Source organism: Hypomesus transpacificus, unplaced genomic scaffold (genome assembly GCF_021917145.1).
Source record: "Hypomesus transpacificus isolate Combined female unplaced genomic scaffold, fHypTra1 scaffold_52, whole genome shotgun sequence".
Taxonomy (NCBI): Eukaryota; Metazoa; Chordata; class Actinopteri; order Osmeriformes; family Osmeridae; genus Hypomesus; species Hypomesus transpacificus.
Window position 1 is genome coordinate 837868 of NW_025814031.1, and position 21351 is coordinate 859218.

The following is a 21351-nucleotide window of genomic DNA, read 5'->3' on the forward strand; positions in this document are numbered from 1 at the left end:
TATTAGTTAGCTTATCCAGTATTGTTTGGCATAAAGGATCCAACATGGGAGTTGAATGTATACATTGACTGACCATGTTAATGTCAACAAATGTGACTGCCAGCGTTATCAATAGAAATTGATGGTAATTCATTGTGTGCATTCAAATATGTATCGTATTTGCTTTCGTACGACAGGGTCATTATCCAGGCAGCTTTCAGTCTCTTCAACCTCCCTCTGGCAGACATCATCGACTCAGACCTGCATCAATACAAACGCAGGTGAACAAGTTAGCACTGTGGTCTCTTGTGCAATTTGTAAAGAGTTAACACTGGTAAAAGTTATTTAAATATGATTAAATCCTGTGATGTTTGTATCTAACGTCTCTCATTCTGTTTCCCATTGAGCTCCCCACTCTCCTCAATGGTGTTTGGGACAAATGCTCTGTTCACCAAGCCAGCCCAGTCTCTGGCCCCTATGATGGTGGTCACCATTCTAAACCAGTTTGGCTATAAGGAGCTAAAAGAGGCTGGGAGCAGAGCAAGTCCTGGGTAAAATAAAAACTTATTGTTTATGTTAACATGTTCTTGGTTTGCTCTGATGTTCATCCAACGGTCAAATGTGTCTTCTTTAACTTGTGGCTGAGTTAATGGACGACAATGTGCAAGATGGTTTAATCAATAATAATGATAAATATAGCTGCAGGCAGCTATGGTGGGTTCCTTCTCAACATTGCAAACCATTTCAAAATTGACTTGACACAATGCCATCACTTTGAAAGGTGTCAATCAGGGCGTAGCCACAGCGCCACCTATGGGTAATGGTGGGCCATTTGTGGTGTGGTAATTACTCATGGCCTATACTATCAATGTTTCAGGATTTTGAGAAGTGTTTACCATTGCATACAAAATCGGAAATGCAATTACACCAAGGTCCACAAGGGCCTATGCTAAAAACCAAGGAGTGAGTGGGGGCTTGGTCAGCTCAGAATCTCCTAAAATGTTGTGTGTGCGTCTCGCCAAGCTTGCGCGTGTGTCAAAGGGGAAGGATGAGTCTGTTAGAATTTGGAGCGTGCGAGTTGAGGAGCAAGGGAAGACATTTCGATGGAAATATCCCTAGCAATTAGCCAAGCATGCATATTTCAAATATTCACAATAAATCAACTTTTCATCTTGCATTCAACTTTCTCAGATTTGTGTACTAAACATTCTCAAGAGTCTTCATATGAACTTGTGATTGAATCAGAGTATCAGTTTTGGACCGGCGGATGTTTAAAGCATTATTTTAGCGTTAGCGATAACTGAGATTTACTTTATTTCAATCATTTTTGGAAATATGAAGTTGCCTTTGGACATGGTGACATGTTGCAGTGTCTTCCTCGTATGTGTAACAGATCAAGTCCCTAGGTCAATGTGGCACTTATTTATGGACACATGAAGTATGAGCAACAGGTGTAAAGTTTTAGTAAATGTTAATAATTTGGCAATTCTGTAATATATTCCTTATTGCTACCCAAACTATAGAAATACGTGTATCTTACACACGTAGGGCTCAGAATCGAGTCGATCGGACTTGCGGTTCATGAGAAGAATTTTGTAGTTTTGGACAAATCTTTATTTTACAGAAAAATCCATTATGGCGGCCGTTATAGGTTCTTGAGGCTTTTTTGTTCCTCATGGTAAATAAGGCGTATGTAATGAATTTCTGAATTTTGGGACAAATGGGATGCAAATGGAATAACTTTGAAAATTTAAATATTAGGGTGTGGCCTGTAGCGTCACCTATTGTCTCACGTGGCCCATGTTTGGTATGGTAGTTACTAATGCTCTGGAGTTTCAACATGCCAAAATTCACAACTTTTTACAGTACTGGTATAGAGGCTGCCATTGACTCCCATTGTACAAGAAAAAAGCCAACATTAACAATAGATTATACCAATACCCTAATAAGACTTTATTAATATAGCACATTTCATAAAAAAATTGTAGCACAAGGTGCTTTACATAAAATCAATAAAAACAATAATACAAGTAATAAAAGTAATAAAACCCTTCTGAACACAGGACGCAGTCTTTGCGGTAAACCAAAACATACAAAGAATCTCGAGCCGCAGTCTTTACGGTATCTCGAGCCACAGTCTTTGTGGTTTCCCAATATAAATAAAATTGTAACTCAACAAAACACAGGCCGCAGTCTTTGCAGTAATCCAAAAACACACAAACCGCAGGCTTTGCGGTAATCCAAAACACACAAGCCGCAGTCTTTGCGGAATCTTGAGCCACAGTCTTTGCGGTATCTCAAGCCGCAGATTTTGTGGTTAACCAATATAAATAAAATGTAATCAAACAAAATCACAAGCTGCAGTCTTTGCGGGAATGAAACAGATGGTCCGGTATCACGAAAAGCTTGATGACTATGGCTGGATTCGATCCTACGACCTTACATCTCATAGGAGCCCGTCTTATCCCAGTGAGCTATTCTTGCTGCTAGGAAATGCTGTGTTCAGTAATAATAAAAAAAGGAAGCCGTTTCTCCCGTGGCAAGCTTGGCTGTAATTCAGACATATTTTGACATATCAAGATGATTAGATGACATTCTCGTGATGACATTTCCAAAGTTTCGTCTGCATACGGTAAACCGTCTCAGAGACGAGGCCTCACGTCCTTTGGCGTGCTCTTTGTCAAAATTGTTAGCGCGTTACTTGTGAACGGTTTGACTTATCGATAACATTTTCATAACTTTTTGTCGGCATGGTCTGAAGATGATCTGTTACGATTTTCATGAAAATCGGAGCAACGGCTTAGGAGTTTGAAATGTTATTAAAATACAAATGACGGAAAGACCTTCTGGACGACAATGACGCCATAGGATTCAGTCGAATCGTCTGCATCTAAGGAATCCAATGATACGTCACTTAAAAAAAACGGTCTCATGGTTAAAAAGTTATGGGCGTAAACACACCTCCAAATTTGATGCCTTGGTGGCGCTATAGTGCTTCAGGGGTCGACATGAAACTTGGTGACAATAATCAGGAGACAGATCAGTGTGCCAAATGTCAAAACTTTGCATCAATTGGTTCTATGGGCTTCCTTAGACTCCTTGTCCAAAGTATAATAATAAAACTAACAATTCCAATAGGTGCGCTTGGCCCCTAATAAAACCCTTCTAAGATAAAAAGATTAGTTAAATGTCTAGGGCAGGGGTTTTCAAAGTGTAAGACAGTGAGCCTCCCTTGAGAGAACATCAAGTCACCGGGGCCTCCCCCATATTAACAGGGTCATAGAATGATTTTTGGGGGGGTATTTCACACTTTTCCTTAAGGTCTCCTAATAGGGTATGTAACATTGGTTGGGCTGAAAATCTCCCGGGTGCTGTTCTGTGCGCCCTAATGCACCCTGTAAAATAGCCCTGTAATAAAACGAGAGGGTTTCTTCTTTCTATGGTATGCTCATGAATATATAGATGAGCTGCACGCTGATTGGTTGGTTTACAACGAGTGAAGCTGCAGAGGAAAACGCAACATGACTCACTGAAACATAGAAGGTGGCGTCTTGAAATAAAAACGTACAAATAAATCTATTGTGCCTGCACAACACTGGTTTCAACAGATTGACTAGACATAATTTGAAATGATAACGTTGGTTGTTTCCACTTCTGTTGTCGAGCAAACGGGATCAACATAGGCAGTGCCGCTGCACCCGCCACGCGCAATGCGCGTAGGGCACCAAGTGCTGAGGGGGCACCAAAAATAGCCTAATGAAAAATCATAATAGTCATAATAATTATAATGCTGATATTATTTTAGTATAGAAATAGTATGCTCTTTTTAGGTATGCATATCACAAAACAGCCAGAACAAGAGATATAGTGTGCAAGAGCAGAGGCGATGAGAAGGGCGCACCCGAACCTAAGACCTAGTCAAGGTTTGATGTGAGGTTAAATCGGAACTTCACATTAATGCGAGTGCGCATGGCTCGCGAGCAAATTTTTTGCATTAATTTCAGTGCAAAATAGTTTTTTTTTGCTTTATGTAGTCTAGCCTAATATGAAAATTAAGTTGGATTCATGTTCTTATATTTTCCGGAAATTGCAACCCAAATGTTTACCTGAAAGATTCAGGGCTTTTGAGAAAATATATTTTTCCCACCCTTGCAGGAACCTAGATGTATGAAGTGACAGATCTTAATTTTTTACCTGTCTTTTTCAGTTCCTCCTGGCATCTTTTTCCCTTCTATTTTATTCTTCTCTTATCAGCTTAATCTAGCTAACTCCCTCCACAACAATAAATGATGGTTTATTGTCTCCATTGCAAACACTTGGTAGGTTACAGGCACTTGTGTTTGAGAAAGACAGCATTTAGACTAAAACCTACTGTAGCCCATTAGCTTACTTATCAGTCACACAGCACCTGCTAGCCCCTCCTAGCGCTGCCCGTTTCGCTGATGCTGTGGGGCTTACCGCCTTTGCAATAGGCCTACGTAATGCAACGAGATATGATGCCTCAGTTAGGGTTAACCTCTTTGCAGACCACACCATGTGGCTTTTGAACATCGGATGGCCCTATCCAAGAAAATCCCAACTTTATATATACCTAGTCATATTTTCTGCGCTTTCTGCTGGGTTCAGACATTTTCTATCTGCAAAGTTGCTGTCACTTCTAGCTAAAGATGTTTCGTGTCAAATAGGCTATAGGCTACGTCACATGCTGTCCGGAATGAGAGAGTGATTAAATGACATTAAAATATGTATATTCCGTACATATACCAAATTGTTATTTTCCAGAAAGCATTTTTTTTCTTCTCAATAATAATAATAAAAAAAAAAAATGCCGAAACTCTTTAGCGCGCCTCCCCTAAAACTCTTTGGCGCCCCCCAGGGGAGGCGTGCCCCACACTTTGAAAACCCCTGATATTTGCTTCCCTAATATTTATGGGTAATGTGTTCCATAGTTTGGGGCGAAGTTGACAAAGGCCGCATCACCAATCTTCTTATAACTGCTTCTGGTCACCTCTAATGGGCCTGCATCTGATAATCGCAGTGTTCTAGCTGGTGTGTAGTTAGTAAGAGATTTAGCAATATAGCTAGGTCCCTGTCCATTTAGAGCTTTGTATGTGAGAAGAAGGACCTTAAAGGCAATTCTGAAGGTAACAGGGAGCCAGTTTAAAGTAGCAAGGACAGGACTAATGTGTTCTCATCTTTTAGTTTTGGTTAATAATCTAGTTGCATAGTTTTGAATGGGCTGTAGTCTTTCAGTGGTTTTCTTGGGAAAACCAGCGAAAGGTGTGTTACAGTAGTCCAGCCGGCTGGATATTAAAGCATGAATTAGCTTCTCTGCATCATTTTGGTTTATGAATACCTTCGCTATATTCCTGAGGTGAAAGAAAGCTGTTTTGGTCACTTTATTAATCTGAGAGTTGAAATTCAGATCTGAGTCCAGTATTACGCCGAGACTTGTCACCTCTGGTTTAAGCCAGGGGGAAACCTCCTAGATTCTTAGTTAGCATCTCTCTTTTGGATTTGGGGCCACATAGTAGGACTTCAGTTTTGTCTTCATTTAATTTAAGAAAGTTATCATTCATCCATTTGTTTATTGCCGACAAGCAGTTGGTAATGGAATTTATGGCTGTTGCATCGTTGGGTTCAGCGGATATATACAGTTGTGTGTCATCCGCATAGCTGTGGAAATCTATATTATATTCTCTGATTATGTTGCAGAGTGGTAACATATAAAGAGAAAAAAGTAATGGACCTAAGCAGCTTCCTTGAGCAACCCTGTAGCAGTTGTCATGTTTCTTAGACATATGGTCTCCAAAATTAACAAAACTTCCTTCCTCTGATACATGATTTCATCCAGTTTATACACTATCCAAACTAGCCAATAGTTATGTAATCTTCTAAATTCAACTTCTGGTTTCATCACTTTGAGGCAGACCCCCCTCTAATGATGAAGCAATGCATGACCATGTTTCCAATGGGGAAAATAAACAGAATGCAATTAATTGCATGAAAGTGAATGTTATGCAGATATGTTAAAAATACCAAGCATGTTTTGCCTCTCATCTTGGAAAACACATTTGTGTACAAATCAAGCTGTTTTCTTTCCAACAGTGCCTTGGAGTCCCTCCACAGTGTCATGTTCTACCTGGTGTGTGTGCTGCCCATGTGTGTAGCAGCTTTACAGGCCCTGGCATGGAGGCCATTCTCAATACGAAACAGTCACACAGAGGGCACAAAGTATATTGATGGATAAACAGGAACAAAGTTGTATTCGATTTTTGGGTAAAGGGTAAAGTAGCAGGTTGGGTTGGTCATTGCAGACAGGAATACATTTCTGTCAACAGTGGGCCTTGCATGTTGGAAATATAATTGTATGTTTGTCTTTCAGTACTGCACCACTCAGCCTACTGTTTTCTCAACCAAATGAATGTAAAATATAATTTAATTTCGTGTTTATGCTATAAAAAGGCATTGAGGGACTATCATAATATTGTGCCTGTCACTTAAAGTTTATGTCCAAGTTATTGTTTTTAAATTGATATGCTCTGAATATTTTCTATCAATCTTTTTGTACTCTCTCTATTTTAGTTAGTAGAAAGTCTACATTCTAAGGTCATGAAAGTGTGACAAAAAATCTGACAATTCATTTTCAGTAGTGATTAGAAAACGTCCCCTTCATCAGACAGTTTTTAGTAGTAAAACATTGGTGGTACAAAGTTATACAAGTAACATTATAACTAACATTATCCCAGTCCTACTTCGTCTTCGCAATGACCATGTAGAGTTTACATGCTTGGCGTTTATATATTTATATACAAGTTTCATATATTTGAAGTCTAGCCTACATAGTACGAGGACATTCTAGGCAAAGTTATTTCTTAGTCCCCAACTGTCACCGTAGTCCCTCTGGGTAGAAGCATGAAATACTTTCAATGTTTACTGACATTCGGTTCAGTTGATGGTATTCACATATTTTGATATATGTCATCTGCTGGATTGTTGGACTGAGGACCTTGAACCTGCAAAGGGTTAGGGTTATGTTGTTTAGTTGTAAACCCAGGAAACACCATGCTGTATTTCTTACAAGACATTACATTAATGTTTGAGTGGATGAGGTTTTTTTGGAGGGGGGGAGGGGAGAGATTACAAATAGAATGTTCGAGAAAAACAAAAAAAGGGTGAACTACACAAGTTTTTTTACAACTAAGTCTTACAGAATCGCAGTGTGATGTAATAGAGGATCTTCCGTCTCAAGCCTACCTTAGTCTGAGATGAACGCTTAGGGTTCTGTGCGTTCTTCCTACCATACAACTCTTGCACAACAGCCCGGAATTGGGCTCTTTTTGTTTTTGTGACAGTGTTTCTCTGTAAAACAAACATAGTAATTTGTTAAGTTTGTTAATGAATGAACCTTTTTAAAGAGCTGGACATCTGAATTAAATCTAAGCTTTCTGACAGAAACATGTATGACAAGTGGTTAATTACAGATATCCTTTATTAGGAAATGAATGGATGGTAAAATATTAAAACTGCAGTTCGTTCCTGTTTTGACTGGGTTCTCCCAGGTATGCCAAATTAAATATTTTTTATTACCTCATCACATTTTGTGCTTGTTCCTCTGCAAATGGTAAAATTTTGCTCAGACTAGAATAAGAAAACAGTCTGTTAGATTACACACACTAATAGTACATTGGTGGATGCATGATATTTACGAGGATCAAAAACACATTACGTTCCAGTTCCAGTTTCCCCGATGTAGATTTCTAAATTTCTGCCGCCACGGTATCAGAAATAGAGCTGTACAAAATTTTAGGCCATCTATCAGCAGTGATTGTTAAAAAGCATATCGGAGGATAGCACGGACACACGCTTCCCAGCGCAGTTGAGATTGCGTGCGTGCGTCCTTGAGAACTGTAGAGCTAAATCGTATAACTTATGTTGTCAGTTAATTTAAGCCTGGTATTGTATTAGTCTATAGGCTAGTTCTTGCTCATTTAAATTAAGTTAGCTGGTGATTTTCGTTGTTTGTAGGCTATTCTTCCCCTGCTAGCGAAATTGCACATGTCGATTCGATAGCAATTGCTGCCCTTGCTCACATTTGTATTTTAGGTGGATTATTATGCTGAAGTGGTTTTAATTAATAAATAGTGGGTATATTGTTATTATTTGCTACAGAATGCTTAGCCTATCAAGATCAAATGAAGCATACAGCGTACGTGCTTCCTAGTGGCCCCTTAATCGATAGGCTAGGCTACTGGCCATTTACAATAAGTTGTTACGTCAATTATTAATTGGCAGTATTTATGCCATTTAGAACATACTTTATGACTGTAAGGTATAATTAAGAAGCCTAACTTGATTTCTTTAGGGGAAATAAGACAAAAATATGTTGGTATTACATTAGCTATTTGACTTACATTAACATACTCCAAAATATAGGGTTAAGGTTAGCACTTTGTTTTGGGGGGGGGGGGGGGGGGGGGGGGGGGGGGGGGGTAAAAGAAATCCTAGAGGAAACACTGCATTTAATCAAATCTTCAAAGCTACACATGTTGTTTACCTTCTTCAGAATGATCACAACCACCACAGCAAGGCTGTATAGGGCCAGCAGGACCAACAAAAACCACAAAAGAGTGTGCCAAACCACCGGCATATCTGTCCAAGAAAACACAAGGGTAATTGTTAGACGTGGCCCGAGAGATGCCAAAAATAATCTGTTTTTCTGTTACATACTCTCCACATTAACAATGCATTACCTCAACACTGCTTAGCAGCTCTCTGCATTGTATCTACAACACGTATAAACAACCAAGCCACCTAACTGTTCTTTGATCTTTGAAACTGAGTAACAAAACAGCAAAGTCAGAGCAAAAAGGCGACAGGAAGAGGTCCATCCAGTCAAGCTAAAAGGTTCTCTCTGTACCTCTCACCACCAGCTTGGTTCCTCGTCCTATCTCCTGTGCTCCTTGATGCACTACTCCTTGGAGCACGATTGCACAGTGGTAAACTCCACTGTCGTTGGTGTGGAGAGAGCGGACCCTCAAAGAGTGTCCTGCCAGGCTGTACTTGTAACTTTGTGCTGGCAGGTTGATTGGGTTGTTATAGAGTGAGTGCTCGTTGAAGACAAACCAAAGGGTTTCATTAGAATTAGAACTAAATAACGAACAGTTGATATTGACATCACAAAGAAGAATGATGTCACTGCTGTCCTGCGACATCATCTCGTTTGGCTGGTTTATCCCCACAATGCAGCTTGGTGTGCTTCCCATCCTGTCTGGAATAAGAAAGTTAATGCAACTCTGTCTGTTCTAACAGGAGTCATCCTACTACACTACATAATAAATAAATGTACTATATTCTATAGTAAGTGTTTATTTGAATTGATCTTGTATTAATCACATGCACTAATATAGCACTGTCTCTGACAACTTTGATAAGGGTAGATCACAAGCCAAATCATTACCAAAAAAAGCCACACTGTAAAGATCTTACCTGCTGTTGAAACAAAGCTTACAGTTAGAAAAAGTAACAGAAACCTGTTCATTTCCCCAATGTCCTCTGTGTCTCTGTAGCCTTTCTCTGCTCAACTCCTGTGATCTCATTACTCAATGCAGTGGTGAAATAATTTTCGCACTTCCTTCCTGTAGGTCACTTCTCTTATATTGTATTAATCACATGCACTAATATAGCACTGTCTCTGACAACTTTGAGAAGGGTAGATCACAAGCCAAATCATTACCAAAAAAGCCACACTGTAAAGATCTTACCTGCTGTTGAAACAAAGCTTACAGTTAGAAAAAGTAACAGAAACCTGTTCATTTCCCCAATGTCCTCTGTGTCTCTGTAGCCTTTCTCTGCTCAACTCCTGTGATCTCATTACTCAATGCAGTGGTGAAATAATTCTCGCACTTCCTTCCTGTAGGTCACTTCTCTTATAACCAGTGTCTACATTTGGATAGTAAGACAGAGAAAGTATTATTGTGAATTCACATTGTGTGGGGGGTAGGGCTAGGGCTTCTGGGGCTTGCGCTCCAAATGTTGTCTCAAAAGCCCCAAATCTTTTAGGTTGCAATTTGGGTTGTCATTTTCGGCAAATATAACGATACAAGTCCAACGTAATGTTTATATTACATAAGCAAAAAAAACTATTTTGCACTCAAATTAATACAAAAAAGAATCGCTTGCTCGGTGGCATTCCCTGTGGAACTCCATATCTAAACTCAAGTCCTAGGTCTGGGCTTATGTTTGCAACGTCTGGCTTCGCCAAATATTTTTTAAGTTTGATTATTGTGGGCATGTCTATGTGAGGTGTCCATCATATAAGGTTTCCAATCCTATAACTCAACTTTTTCTCCCGCCCCTTCCACGTCGACTTGCATTCTCGCCATCTTTCCATTTGTAGCACCAAGTTGCATTCATTGCAATTGTATTAGCAAATTTACACACAAATAAAAGGACTTACTTACCGGAGCAATGAACATCTTCAGATTAACTGGAGACCTCTCCCACCTGGCGGCTATTATTATTTTACTGCTCAAAATATGGAAAACCAGGTCTTGTGCAGGTAAGCTAGCAAAAAAAAGCCACTGTTAATGGCTGAGTTTCCTCTTAGCGTCAAGCTTCTTAACGAATCTGGGAAACCCGGCCAATTTTACTATGCCAGTTGTGTAGGTAGCGTTCGAAATACAGATCCCATAATATCTAGCAACGACCTAGCTACAACAAGCTAGTCACGCTAACATGTCACCTCTTGGCCTGTCTGTCTTTCATGAATTTTAGTGTGCGTTGAGAGTTGCATTTATGGTTCTAATCATATATCTGATGCTCCAAGAATGGTAACTTAAGTTGGAGTACTGTACCACTACCTAGTTCTAAAGTAGTAGCTTAACTAGCTAGCCTAGAAATCTAGCGTAGGAGTGACAACCATCTCCATCAATCACAAAATAATAAATATTTATTATAAATAATACATGCAGTACTTAGCAGTGAGTTACACATTGCTGCGTATTTGTGCTTAGATAATTAAAGATTGGGTTTCCATCATAGACATCCTGTGTTGTGTAACAAAGTTGTCTATCTAGGTGGTCTACTTGATGTGTGGAATGTTAGCTAGGCTAGCTGGCTAGTATCTGACACATCGTAGGCTAACGTTAAAACAATATACTTAATACAGTATAACTATGGTGTGAAAGTCATGCAGTTTTCAGAATCAAAGGCTTGCTAACTTTTCACAATGTTCACACAAGTCCTGGCTAGCTATGCAGTTGAATTCATTGATGGCTTGTTCTAGGATGAAGGTTAGCCTAGCCCTAGACCAAGCAATCTCTGGGTTATGACGTGGCGTTCTAGAAAGACCTACGGAAGCAGGTAGCAAACCTCACAGATTACACTGTGTCAAGTTATTTTAACAGTTAATATTATTTTGACACGGACCCCTGTTGACCTATCAGTAGATGCAAGTTGGACCTGGCTGGTTTCACTGGCTGGAGGCATTAGCAAGAGAACTTACAAAGGCGTATATCCCTAGCCTGACGTTGTCATACTCATAATTCTAGTCAGAAAATGAGTCTGAGAACTCTCCGTTGGGCTTTGACTACAGGCCGTGTTTCAAACGAGCCTGGAAAACAAATGCCTCTTTGCTCAATTGGATAGATCTACAACCAATCAGAGCAACAGAGTATGTGACGTATGTTAAGCACCGCATAGTTGTTGTCAACAGAACTAAACTACAAGCAGACTTGAAGTATGCTTGAAGAATGAATACAAACGATTTTTGCCGGTGTTGTAAAATTAATTTAAGGGTAGGGAGAGTACTTGTTCACACGGTCAACCTTTTTGAGCGAAACAATAAAGGGCAATGCATATACGAAGTTCTCCGTTTAGGATTACAACTCCATCGGGGCCAGCTGATAAATTAAACTTTTACTGAATCCCGTAGGAAGGACGGCAAAAACATATTTTCCATCGACAAATGCCTTGATTGCGTCTCTCTGTTCCTCTTTCAAAATTAATGCGCTGTCGATGTCTTCTAAAACAGACTCGATGGCAGAATCACAACATCCCAGATCTCCAGCGGTAGCCATGTTTGTTCAAAACGAATTCAACTTAAGCGCTCTTTTGTGACGTGGGTGATTACGTTACTGTTGATCATCTGTCCATCATCGTATAAAGCCCGCCCTGGCAATTTCATTGGTTCGCCCAGATTCTGGTTTTCTGTAGTTGGTCCCCAATACGAGACCCTCCAGACCCAATTTCCCGAACAAATTTCTTTTGGGCGGGGAGAAGTTGGGCTGGCAGCCAGGCTAGTATATCCCCCCCCCCAAATCAATCAAATATTAAAGATGGGATAGGTAATTAGCAAGCCAGTACTCTGTTCATACTGCATACTATATTGACATATAGGCCTAGATTGTCAAACCAGATACAGTGGTGCTCTCTGTCTTGTTTGAAGAACTGTTTCACTTTGCTGAGGGTGTGAAAACAAAAAGGGTGCCTGTAACTCACCTTTTGGCCATGAATTGGTCCATTTAAACATTCTGGTAAAACAACAAATAAAGCTGTGTAATTTATATTGTCAAGAATAATTGTTTTAGTGGATTATCAGACAGATATGTGACATTTTGTACAAATGTGTTGTTGTGTAGGCATTTCTGGGAAGAGCCAAATCTTGTTTGCCGTGGTTTTCACCAGTCGCTATCTGGACCTGCTCTCATCTTTCATCTCCCTCTACAACACTACCATGAAAGTACGAAGAGTGTTGCATCCCAATTGCCTTTTACATGTCTCCCCAAAAGGCTGGACGTAGCTTCTTTTCATAGTTTTTCTTCACTAAATAAGGCTTGTATATCCCTTAGTTGGTTGTAGGACTAGTTTGCCTAATGACAACATGAGAAGTGTTATCCTGGGTTCGAATCCAGCCTTGGCCCTTTGCTGCATGTCTTTCTCTCCCTCGCATTCTCTCTCTCATTTTCTCTTCTCTCTCTGCCTTTCCTGTCACACTTAACTTAAAATCTGTCCATTAAAGCATGACAAATGCCAAAGACCTAAAGAACTGTTACCCATCTCACTCCTCCCTCTTCTTCCATAGGTGATCTACATAGGGTGTGCCTATGCCACTGTTTACCTCATCTACATGAAGTTCAAGGCCACCTATGATGGTAACCATGATACGTTCAGGATGGAGTTCCTTATTGTTCCTGTAGGGGGGCTGGCTTTCCTGGTCAACCATGACTTCTCTCCTTTAGAGGTTAGAGACACAAAACATATGAGCGGAAAAATAAATTCACGACTTTGGGGGCACTGATTTGCATTGAGCATAAATGGTTGTTCAATGTTGGTCAGTGTAATCTAATCTTTTCTAGTACTGCTTCTAGTTTGTGGTTCGGAGTTGCTCTTTGAATGATATGGCCTTGCTTGAAGGCAATGATTTGGACCAAGAGTCATGTTATAATGGAATGAATCTTTTCTGTCGCTTTCCTCTATAGATCTTGTGGACGTTCTCCATCTACCTGGAGTCGGTGGCCATCTTGCCCCAGCTCTTCATGATCAGTAAGACTGGTGAGGCGGAGACCATCACCACCCACTACCTGTTCTTTCTGGGCATGTATCGAGCCCTCTACCTCTTCAACTGGATCTGGCGTTTCTACTTTGAGGGCTTCTTTGACATGATTGCCATTGTGGCAGGTGTGGTCCAGACCATCCTGTACTGTGACTTCTTCTATCTCTACGTTACCAAAGGTGAGTTTTTCAATGTTGACTATTACCATCTTGACCATACTGTGGGTGGAAGCCACAACTTACCCATGTCCCATTTGAGTGCTTATGGCGATGCATTTGTCAATCTGTTGATATAAGCATGAGGAAAAACACATTTTTGCATGACCTCTGCCTGTCTTTTCATCATCATGAATCTATTTTGTTTTTGGTCTTCAGTGCTGAAAGGAAAGAAGCTGAGCCTTCCAGCATAAGAACTAGACAGGGAGACCCGCATCTTCAAGCAGACTCAGGGCATGTGGAAAAAACATCCTGAAATCCCTCCAAGCCAGCAGAAGATGTATGAGACAGAGCCAATGGGAGGCATAATACTAGTCTCTTCGTCATGAGTATAACTGAACTGGTAAACACCAACAAGTTCCAGAACTGAACATCGTATGAACACGGGTTCTTGATCAGCCTTTGGGTTCCTGTTTTTAGCATCTTGCCTTACCTTTTTTCTACTTGTGAGATGTGTTTTTTATTAAATAAGGTTGACTCAATGCAAAGTTCCTTGTTGAACTTGGTAATAAAAAGCACAATGCTAAGTCTTTTTCATGGATTTGATTTATGTCAAAGGAATATTCTGATTTTTTTGTACTCTTCTCTTTTTATGTTTAAAGAAAAATTGACAAATCAACGTTGTTTGTAACCACTGTGGTTCAGTTTGTATGTTTAAACCCCACTGTTTACCTGTCCCTCATTTTTTCATTCACAGTTTTTAATTTGTGTTCCAAAGTGGTCATTAAGAACTGCCATTTCTTTTAATGCACTATTCCTGGTGCATATGGTGTATTCCTTCTCATTCTGACTTCCATTTTGTTTGTGCCTTTTTGAGAATTTCGAAACCTTTAAAGACCTTGGGCCATTTAAAGGACTTCTAGTATTCTGCTGGTGCTGCACCAATGTTCATACATGCCCTTGTAGTGCTACTCCTTTTCTCCTGCAATTTACTGACACATACCTTAAATTAGAGAGGGTACCATTTCTGGGGAAATTGTAGGGTGTGCTTGCTTGCGTTGGTTGCAGGGGGGTCAGTTTTTCCATGACATTTTTACAACAGATTTTTATGTATCAAAAATGCATAGCCTATTTATTATTTATAAAGATTACATAGATTTAAAAGCATATTTTTTTCTGCTCATTTACAACTCAAAATACTAAGAGTGAAGAGTAGGTTAGAATGAAATAGTTGTCTTCTCATTTCCCTTGCAAGAGGGAATGGTGATCAGCAGCCTCATAGTTGAATCAAAACAAATACATTTGACAGACCGGTGTAGAAATGGACCTAATCTCTATGACTCTATGTCTCTATGACTATCATTTTAAGTTTTTTCCTTCTCGTGATATTTTCAGGCATTTAGCCTACTCATATTGCATTCATTCATTAATAAAGAACCCCCTTTGAAACTTATTTTAACAAAGTTACCAGCAGTAGCAATCTCAGATGGAATCGCAATTCAAATAGTACCATCCGCTAACTGAAAATATGCCCCCAAAAAACGTAAATAAGCTTGACATTTATTTAGGGGAAAATCATTAATTCATAAAAATCTCAGTGGTAGCGCACATTGTCAGTAACAAGACAAAATGCGATATAGCCGTGTGTGGAGAAGCTGGCCCGCGAAATTGTATTACTACAGTACAGTAATAGACTGTGTTCTATGGCGTGAAAGTAGTGCCAGGAGAGCGAGCTCAGTAAAAACGATTTGTAACTTGCAAAAATGATGTGTCTCTGTAGAAAAAGATTTGTGTACTTGTAAAATAAAGTTTTGTGTCTCCGTAGAAGAATGCGGGAACACTGCTCCCAAAACCATCTAAGCCAATCAAATATAGCCATTTCTGTGTTTAATGTCATTGGACATTTTCGTCTGTCTATCACACAAAGAACGTCAGCGAATAAGAACAAAACTAGAATGCTGATGATTTTAATGGCGAGTCATTTGGTAACGTTTAGTAGTTCAAAATATCCATGGGCATGTATCTTTAATGCAACATTGAAAGATTATTCAGTTAACACACTCTCAATAGTATAAACTAATGGATAATGGTCGTACTAAGTTGAATAGTTTTTTAATGTAAGTATGTATATGGATATTTAATTAGACAATGTTGTGTCAGTCCCTGAAGATGCCTGGAAACTATGACAATTATGCCATGTTCAGCTTGTCACTGGAGTCCGGCATATCAACCTGTGACACAGGTTTTGGTCTCGTTTAAGGCCAGGAATACACCAGGCTTGTTCAATTTGTATTATATGTTGTCTAGACAAATGTACCATTTCATTGAACGTTTTGATATTGTACAAGGTTTTATTCACAAATTCAGCAGGCAGAATTGTGTGTCCAATGAACAATTTTATATTTTCTGACCTAACAACTGGGTCAACCTTTAAATACTTTTCAATTTTTTTACATTATATTGTCCTCCACAAGCATTCACTACATGTTACCTTTCTGAAGATCCTCCGTTGCTATGCAGTGGCGGAACCAGACTTTTATATATGGGGTGGCCAAAGGGTGGCCAGGGCTACTTCAGGACCAAGACTGAAAATATGTGTGTAACCTTAACCTGGCATCCAAGCAGTGTAAATTATTCATATGCTTATGAGAAATAGAAATTAAAATTCACTTAAGTCTGAGTTCTTAAGTGTGGCCTAGTATGATCCACTAGGGTTACTTAATCAAATTCTACATTTACTATGAATAGACAGTTTCTCTACATCTGAATTGCAACAAATGTCTTTCTTACACACACTGTACTGTAGGCTTTTCACAAACTGAAGAGACTTTGGTCCCTCTGTTTTCATGAATATACTGTATAATCTGGGTCTAACCAGGTTAGATGCAAGATCCTTCTTTTACATTAAAACATAACCATTACTGTATACTCACACAAAAAATGCCACAGCCATCAAAACAAGAACATTCATGAATCAACAACCAACATTTTAAAGTGAGGCTTAATCTGAAAAAAAAACTTGGCATGAGACTGACTGATGCCTAGTATGCTCTGACCTGGTGCCTGTAGCCTTGGGTAGGGAGCTGCTCTGAGGTCTTGGGGTGGTGTAAGAACTGGGGTCTATTTCCACCTGATCCTGTTTGCTCAGCTTTTTGAATAAGTCTGCTATCTCACCCTTTCTTTTAATGTTTTGAAGTGAACCCTAAGCAAAAAAAAAATGTAGGCCTAAACATCAAATTTTCCACATTTGAGTCCAATATTAAACATATTCCCATTATTATCTTCAATCAACTACTAGATCATGGCTAGCCCTATTCTGAAATACGTTATTTCAAACAGGCATTATATGATAGCAAACAGGGTCTATCTGACTGCAGTGTTAATCTTTTGTAACGTTAATAGATTGACAAGGCATCTCATCAAGGAATCTTTAGCCTGGCTGCCAGCCCAACTTCTCCCCACCCACAAAAAATGTGGTCGGGAAGTTGGGTCTGGAGGGTCTCGTATTGGGGACAAGTACAGAAAACTAGAATCGGGACGGACCAATGAAATTGCCAGGGCGGGCTTTATACGATGATGGACAGATGATCAACAGTAACGTAATCAACAACGTCACGAAAGAGCGCTTGGGTTGAATTTGTTTTCAACAAACAACATATTACGTTGCTCGGATTGGTTGTAGGTCTATCCAATTGAGCGAAGGGGCATTTGTTTTACGAGTTCGGTTGAAACACGCCCGTAGTCATAGCCCAACGGAGAGTTTTCAGACTCATATTCTGACTAGAATTATGAGTATGACAACGTCAGGCTAAGGAATCTTAGCAGTTAAAGAGAAAAAATTGTTTAGCGACACACAGCGAAAGACGTGTTATGTTAGGCTGTTAGTTGGTTGTTTACCAGTAGTGTTCGCGGGATCCGACATGACAATCAACTTACTGTCTGCTAATCACGGGAATGCCCAGAATGTTGGATGCCGGGCATCCTGGTGGTTGGCGAGGGGGCATAGGGTGGTTGGGCGCTCGTGGGAATTTTCTTTTTCTCAACGTTGTCCTGTGGGCAGAAACATTTGTGATTGGTTTAATCTGACAACCTATCGCAAGAGAGGAGAGAATTGCAGAGGCAGGGCCTCCATTTTTAATCTTCTGGAGGCGTTTTCAGTTGCACGCAGCAAAGATCGGAAGCATTCATAGTAAATATGTAAAGGTAATTTTCACCCCAAAAAATTATACTCTTTTAATACCTGCTAGTGCTATCAACATCATGTGTGCCCACACATGTTAACCATAAGCGCTAGCTAAGCTAGGTACCTAGCTAAACTAGCTAGTCAGGCTAATCATGTGAGCTAGAAAGCTTAGCTAAGCTAGCTAGCTAGGCTTTTCTTCATGGCTGTTTAGTCTCATCTGGTCCCAGGGCAGAGACCATCGTTTCCCGCAATTTTGTTTTAGGCAGGTTGTCTGAGGGCAGGTGAATCTCCTGGTCTCAGGGCAGAAGTTGTATTTTTCTGTTCTCAGGGCAGGTTGTCTGAGGGCAGGTGAATCTCCTTGTCTCAGGGCAGAAGTATTTTTCTGTTCTCCTCTGGTCTCAGGGCAGGTTGTCTGAGGGCAGGTGAATCTCCTTGTCTCAGGGCAGAATTTGTATTTTTCTGTTCTCATCTGGTCTCAGGGCAGGTTGTCTGAGGGCAGGTTAATCTCTCTTTAGTGCTTCAGAAGAAATACATGTTTTTAAATTTTGTGTTTTGTCTTTGCCTGTTAAGGGAAACGTAACCAAGCCAAATGAACAGTAAGTTATTCAATACATTTTTTTTCCTAATATTAATTAATTTAATTTGTACGCTATATGTACTAGTTGATTGGATTACAATTGTGGCATTAGCCTGACTAAGGTGACCTATTTTGGGACCTATTTTGGACCAAGGACTTCATAGTGAAGTTCTCATTGGGACTGTTGGGCCCTTCCAAATCTTTCTTGGCTGTTTGGAGGCCCTTTTAGGCCCAATTGAATTTACGGATTAGGTAACTTTCTATTTATTTTCAAGAATCATCCTCTTTCTATTGTGATTTATTGCAGTTTATATATTTTTTTTTATGTATTACTTCCCCAGGTAATGGATGCCTTATTTTACATCCTCAGCAGGGTAACTCATACCTTTATAATACTCTCTCGATCTCACACATGCACACATACATACATCAAACAGGGAGTCAGGTGGCTGAGCGTCGAGGGAGTCGGGCTAGTAATCCGAAGGTTGCCGGATCTATTCCCCGCCGTGCCAAATGACGTTGTGTCCTTGGGCAAGGCACTTCACCCTACTTGCCTCGGGGGGGGAATGTCCCTGTATTTACTGTAAGTCGCTCTGGAAAAGAGCTAATGACTAAATGTAAATATAGATATGACATGATTTAATGACTTAAAACATTTCTCTCCCTTGCTTAGAGCCAGCCTGGGACAGAGCCAATCAATAGCCAGGCTATGTGCCTGATTTTGGAGGGCAGCTCCAGGGCCAGGAGTACTTATTTTTTAGTAAGATTTATGTAAATGTTCAGCGCTACATAATACCTGCATAATAGTTTATTTATTAAGTTTATTTATGTTTGTTCATGAATAATTTCATATTTTCTTGTCAGAAAAAACATTCTTAAAGGAGCCAGTTGTTATGATCCCGGCTGCCCGGGGAGTGACAGGTGAACCCAAATGCAACACTCAGATGCTGATGGGGATATGAACCAGGTTTATTGTAGCCAAACAGAGGGTAATGGTCCGTGGATTCCAGACAGGAGGAAGCGGGTTGGAGCCGTAGGTGGTGGATGGTGGTGTCTGTGGCACACAGGGACAGAAACAAGTATCTTCAAGGCAGGCAAGGCAACGACCAACTACCGTCAAAGTAGCAACGTTGAACTGGCAATGAGTCTGTGGGATTCCAGGGTAGATGAACTGTGCAGGTAACGATAGATGGGTAACAGGTGCATCTGGTTGGGAGGTGAACTGGAAGATGTGAACCGGAGTGTTGGGGTATGTGACCTGGAACATAGGGTAACCCTTCCTTTTACAGTCCCTTAAGTACTAGGTATTTACATAGAAGTGAAGAGTATGTTTAGTGTTTTATTGGGTATTACCGATTGGTACCAAGGTGTTAAATACCTAGATAATTTGAAGTATTTACCCATTAACTAAATACTTAAGTGCTGGGCATTACTGGGTATGTTTTCTGTATTATTGGGTATTACCGATTGGTACCAAGGTGGTAAATACAGAAATAATTCGAAGTATTTACCCATTAACTATTTACTAATGTGCTTGTTATTACCGGGTAATTTTCACTGGTCCTAATTAGGTAAAGACAAAAGACAAAACTTAGTATTTACCTGGAAACGTATAAATATTACTATTTAAATACCGCTGGTAGTAAGTTGGTAACTACGGGAGATATATATGGTAAATTATAATGTGTTATTGGGTAAATACCACTGCTACCAAGTAGGTAAAGACGGCCAAGCTTCAGCAGAATTACGAACAAAATACTCTACTATTACCCTGTAGTTACCTTTATGTCGGTAACAGTCCACGTCTAATGAGAATATAAGATTGTACTTTCCAATAAAATACCTTTTCAAATACATTTATCGTTGATGGCCTCATTTACTTGGCTGGTATACCTGTCTCCGCGGGAAGAGTTTTCCTCTACTATCATGGTAAATCTTCTTGGATCCTGGGTATGTTCTTGCGCATGTTTGGACTATTTACTCAGTAAGTAATCTGAAACTGGACTGTAAAAGGAAGAGTTTGTTTCCATGGTGTCACAGGTTCTTACCATATCCTTCGTAAGCGAATACCACTTTGTAAACGTTACCCTTAGTATGAACTTGTACTACACGTTCCAAGGCGATACCAGGTAAAACATGGCTATACACTCAGTAAGTGATCTGAAACTGGACTGTAAAAGGAAGCCATGTTTGTTTCCATGGTGTTACCAGGTTCTTACCATATTCTTTGTAAGCGAATACCACTTTGACAATGTTATCCTTAGTATGAACTTGTACTACAAGTTCCAAGGCGATACCAGGTAAAACATGGCTATGTACTCAGTAAGTAATCTGAAACTGGACTGTGAAAGGAAGCCGTGTTTGTTTCCATGGTGTTACCAGGTTCTTACCATATTCTTTGTAAGCGACAACCATGTGATGTTAGTCTGAAAACATACTCTTCAGAGCCAATTGTGTTACTGGGTGAATTCCAAGTGACAGCACAATGTAGAAATCAGACAGAAAGGCTAACTTTGTTGCTGTTGAGTACAGCTGTTGACAAGTAGTTAGACAAACTACTAGAGAAAGGAGTCTGTAGTCCGGTAGAATATAGTGAATGGGATACTCCAATTGTGTGTATTCCAAAAACTAATGGTGAGGTCAGAATTTGTGGTGACTACAAGGTAACCATAAATCCCTGGTTAGACGTGGACAAATACCCTCTGCCTAAAACACAAGATCTGTTTGCCAAGTTAGCTGGTGGAAAATACTTCACTAAGCTAGATCTTACGCAGTCTTACCAGCAGGTAGAGCTAGATGATGAATCTAAGCAGTATTTGACTATTAACACACAAAAAGGGCTGTATCAGATGAATAGGTTACCCTATGGTATTGCCAGTTCACCAGCCATATTTCAGCGTAT

The 21351-nt window shown here is 39.9% G+C and overlaps 3 protein-coding genes and 1 long non-coding RNA gene across 12 annotated transcripts in view; 2 read left to right on the forward strand and 2 right to left on the reverse strand.

Moving 5' to 3' along the window:
* The window catches only part of mfsd13al (major facilitator superfamily domain containing 13a-like), a 62812-nt gene extending 55239 nt beyond the window's left edge, over nucleotides 1-7573 (forward strand). The window contains exons 5-7 of one of the 2 annotated variants that reach the window (XM_047017292.1): nucleotides 177-260; nucleotides 387-530; nucleotides 6088-7573. In XM_047017292.1, coding sequence (XP_046873248.1) covers nucleotides 177-260; nucleotides 387-530; nucleotides 6088-6229 — 370 coding nt within the window. In that variant the 3' untranslated portion in view covers nucleotides 6230-7573. The remainder of the gene's footprint in view (nucleotides 1-176; nucleotides 261-386; nucleotides 531-6087) is intronic. The other variant, XM_047017293.1, reaches the window with a different exon arrangement.
* LOC124465495 overlaps nucleotides 1-21351 on the reverse strand; it is a 250554-nt gene that overhangs the window by 80041 nt on the left and 149162 nt on the right. The gene's annotated exons all lie outside the window — the stretch shown is intronic.
* On the reverse strand, nucleotides 6623-10529 carry si:ch211-139g16.8 (immunoglobulin superfamily member 6). 8 transcript variants are annotated; one of them, XM_047017306.1, is made up of 7 exons: nucleotides 10443-10529; nucleotides 9744-9921; nucleotides 8900-9250; nucleotides 8537-8631; nucleotides 7570-7620; nucleotides 7237-7341; nucleotides 6623-6995 (listed from the first exon to the last, which is right to left on the reverse strand). In XM_047017306.1, exons 2-7 carry the CDS (start codon nucleotides 9793-9795, stop codon nucleotides 6942-6944), a joined length of 708 nt encoding a protein of 235 aa, XP_046873262.1. In that variant the 5' UTR covers nucleotides 9796-9921; nucleotides 10443-10529; the 3' UTR covers nucleotides 6623-6941. The 8 variants fall into 8 exon arrangements, with proteins under 8 accessions (XP_046873262.1, XP_046873257.1, XP_046873261.1 ...); XM_047017301.1 differs by having other exon boundaries at nucleotides 8900-9246; nucleotides 9469-9921; XM_047017305.1 differs by having other exon boundaries at nucleotides 9469-9921.
* On the forward strand, nucleotides 10450-14279 carry LOC124465493 (ER lumen protein-retaining receptor 2-like). Its single transcript, XM_047017307.1, has 5 exons — nucleotides 10450-10540; nucleotides 12621-12721; nucleotides 13064-13222; nucleotides 13461-13713; nucleotides 13909-14279. Exons 1-5 carry the CDS (start codon nucleotides 10450-10452, stop codon nucleotides 13941-13943), a joined length of 639 nt encoding a protein of 212 aa, XP_046873263.1. The 3' UTR covers nucleotides 13944-14279.